At 58.2% G+C, this 2,681-nt stretch overlaps 1 protein-coding gene across 1 annotated transcript in view; it reads right to left on the bottom strand.

Annotated features, from left to right (window-relative positions):
- Positions 1-387: 387 nt before the first annotated feature.
- The window catches only part of LOC104074694 (lactadherin-like), a gene marked incomplete at both ends in the record, with an annotated part of 3,728 nt that continues 1,434 nt past the window's right edge, over positions 388-2,681 (bottom strand). Inside the window, 4 exons of the mRNA XM_009574892.1 lie at positions 388-532; positions 1,235-1,390; positions 1,802-1,983; positions 2,386-2,499. Coding sequence (XP_009573187.1) covers positions 388-532; positions 1,235-1,390; positions 1,802-1,983; positions 2,386-2,499 — 597 coding nt within the window. The remainder of the gene's footprint in view (positions 533-1,234; positions 1,391-1,801; positions 1,984-2,385; positions 2,500-2,681) is intronic.

Here is a 2,681-nt window from a genome sequence, read left to right as displayed (position 1 = left end):
AGGAGGCACAGGGAAAGGGCTCAGGCTAATCATCCCTCACGTTTCCCAGAGGACTTTGATCCTCTGGTGCTTTTCAAGCTCTCCGGCAGGAAAAGCAGCCGGTTCACAGCTCAGACGGGGAGGGGGCACCATAAAAAACCTCGGCTTGGGAAGGTGTTAGCAGCGTGAGAATGCAGCTCAAGCCTGGCTGAGCTGGTGAGATTAACGGCTTGCGCTCCCCAAAAGCACCCGTGGGTAATTCCAGGCATCACGCAGCCGGCGTGAGAAAAACAAGCGCTCACAAATTCCCTGTCCCAGGGGATCAGAACCGGTAGAAGGGGTGACGCCCTGCCCCGTGTCACCCCCTGCCCTGCGGTCCCTGGGGAAGGGAGAGCCACCAACATTTACCATTCATCTCGCAGCCGATGAGTTCAAAGCGCAGCGTGCAGGCGCGGCGGCACATCACAGGGTAGATGCGGATGAACTGGGCGGTGATGGGAGGGTTGAACATGTTGGTCTGCATGGTGCCGTAGTCCATGTTCCCCTGGAAAACCTGCAACAGCAAGCAGAGCTGAGTGCCCCAGCCCTCCCGCAGCCTCGTGCATAAAATCCCTCCCGCTACGGCAACGCTCCCCAAGTTGCAACAAGCAGAGAGGTGGATTGCTTCCGTCTTTCTAACATAACAAATACAGTCAGGTCATGTTTTCATGCATTTTTTCCATCACTGCAGAAACAAGAGAAACTTTTCTTTTTTTTAAAGCAAAGCAGATATTCCCAGCCATTCCCTGGATGCTCAAAAAACAAGCACGAGACACTTGCCATAAAAAACTGAGTGTGGAGAGTGCTGCATTCAGTGACTATTCCTGCTTTGAGAGTGAGATACACTGTCGGCTCATGCTCGGTGCAGACACAGCGCTGAGCTGCGTAAGCCGTTTGCTAGCACTTCCAGACCATGGCCGGTTCCCACAATGTGTCAGCGATAAAGATGTTATCTGAATGACCTAAATAACTCAGCGCTGCTTCTTTGGTTATGCTTATTATGGTCAATTAAATAGAGCCAGAGCGCTGCCGAGTGCTGGAACCATCTGTGCTGTCTCACAGCTAGGACAGTTCCCAACGTGGCTTTGACCCAGGTCAAAAGCACTTTCCCAAACATGGGGACAGTTTGGGATGCAGCTCACAGCCACGCCAGCACCCACAGCACCGCTGGGTGGGGGGAGCCGGCACGGCCCCCTCGCGGAGCATTGCAGCCCACCTTGTCTGCGTCCTGCTTCTCATCCTTGCAGAAGGTGAACTCCCGCCCGTCCAGGCTGTAGGCGACTTTGTAGGCGCGGACGTACTCCGGCTGGCCCACGCGGCGAGCGCCTTGCGTGATGATGCCGCTCAGCCGCATCTTTCGCAGCAGGTTGGCCTGGGGAGGGGAGAAGAGCCTGAGCGGGGTGCAGCGCGGATGGGGTGCACAGCCCCTGCGCCCACCAGCGTTGCCAAGTGAGGGTGGGCTCATGCTCAGCACTGGGACCAAGAGAGGGGCTGCCCAGGGCGCTGTGACTTCCTCGGGGCGAAAGCCCTCCATCCCTCCAGCCTTGCATCCCAGGGTGGGCAGAGAAGGGGGGATCGCCACCCCAGGTCCCCATCTTCCCCCCAGGGACCTTGCCTTCTCCAGGCATGTCACAAGATGCCCCTGGGTGGCACCTTGCTGCAGCAATTTAGCCCCGCATTTGCCACCAGGAGCAGAGAAATCCCATGAGAGCAGCCCTGCAAGACCAGCCGTGGCTACCGGGGCTGCCCGGTAAAACGGGGCTCCCAGTCCTGCCGCAGGTACCTGGATCCAGGGACTCTTGTCATAGTTGCTGGAGGTCCAGGCATTGACGATGCCATGGTTGTTGAGGCGGGCGAGCTCTGGCCCCCAGCGCTGGAGGCCAAGGAAGCCATAGTGGACAGAGGATGCCGAGAGCTGGGCATCAGAGATGGCTCCTCCTTCCATGCCCAGGAGAACGGCACAGCCTGGAGGCAGTGGGGACATCAGCACCAAAGAGAGTCGGTGACCAGGGAACAAAACCAGGGGGTCATTTGCCTCTTGTCTGGGGACAGGGCAGGAGATGGAGGCTAGCCCTAGGACCTGGCTGTCCCCAAGATGTCCCCCGCCTCCTCAGCCTTCAGCCAAAACCACACCATCCATCATCCCTTCTCACAGCACGGTCTGGGGGAGGAAAGGGATGCTCTGGAGCCCCCCCAAAAAGGAGACAGCACCTTCTCAGGGTTGCTCAGCCGGCACACAGGCACCCACAGTTGCCCTCCAGATCCTAAACCAGCTGGTGAGATCCCTCTTGGGCTGGCAATGGAGGACAGAGCAGTGGGGAACAGAGAGGGAAAGGAAATTCTGTAGAGTTGGTGCCAGGGACTTACGGACGTGGCAGGTCTTCCCCAAGAATGGAGAAGGACACTTGCAGGTGTATTCGCCGTCCAGGTCCAGGCAGGTGCCTCCATTTTTGCAAGGCTGGGAGTAGCACTCATTCTTGTCTAGGAGACAGAATGGGGGGGCTCAGGAGATGACCCCAAAGCCAGTCTCGGGAAGGAGACCCCTCATTCAGTGCAGCGGGAAGAGGGGGAGGCATCCCCTGAGCAAGGGCCATGGCAGGGACCCTGCTGATACGGTGGCACAGGTTGAAGCTCTAACCCAAGGAGCTGCCTAAGCCGTGTCC

This window comes from Fulmarus glacialis, unplaced genomic scaffold, assembly GCF_000690835.1.
Source record: "Fulmarus glacialis isolate BGI_N327 unplaced genomic scaffold, ASM69083v1 scaffold33543, whole genome shotgun sequence".
Taxonomy (NCBI): Eukaryota; Metazoa; Chordata; class Aves; order Procellariiformes; family Procellariidae; genus Fulmarus; species Fulmarus glacialis.
This window is presented reverse-complemented; position numbering and strand designations above follow the sequence as displayed.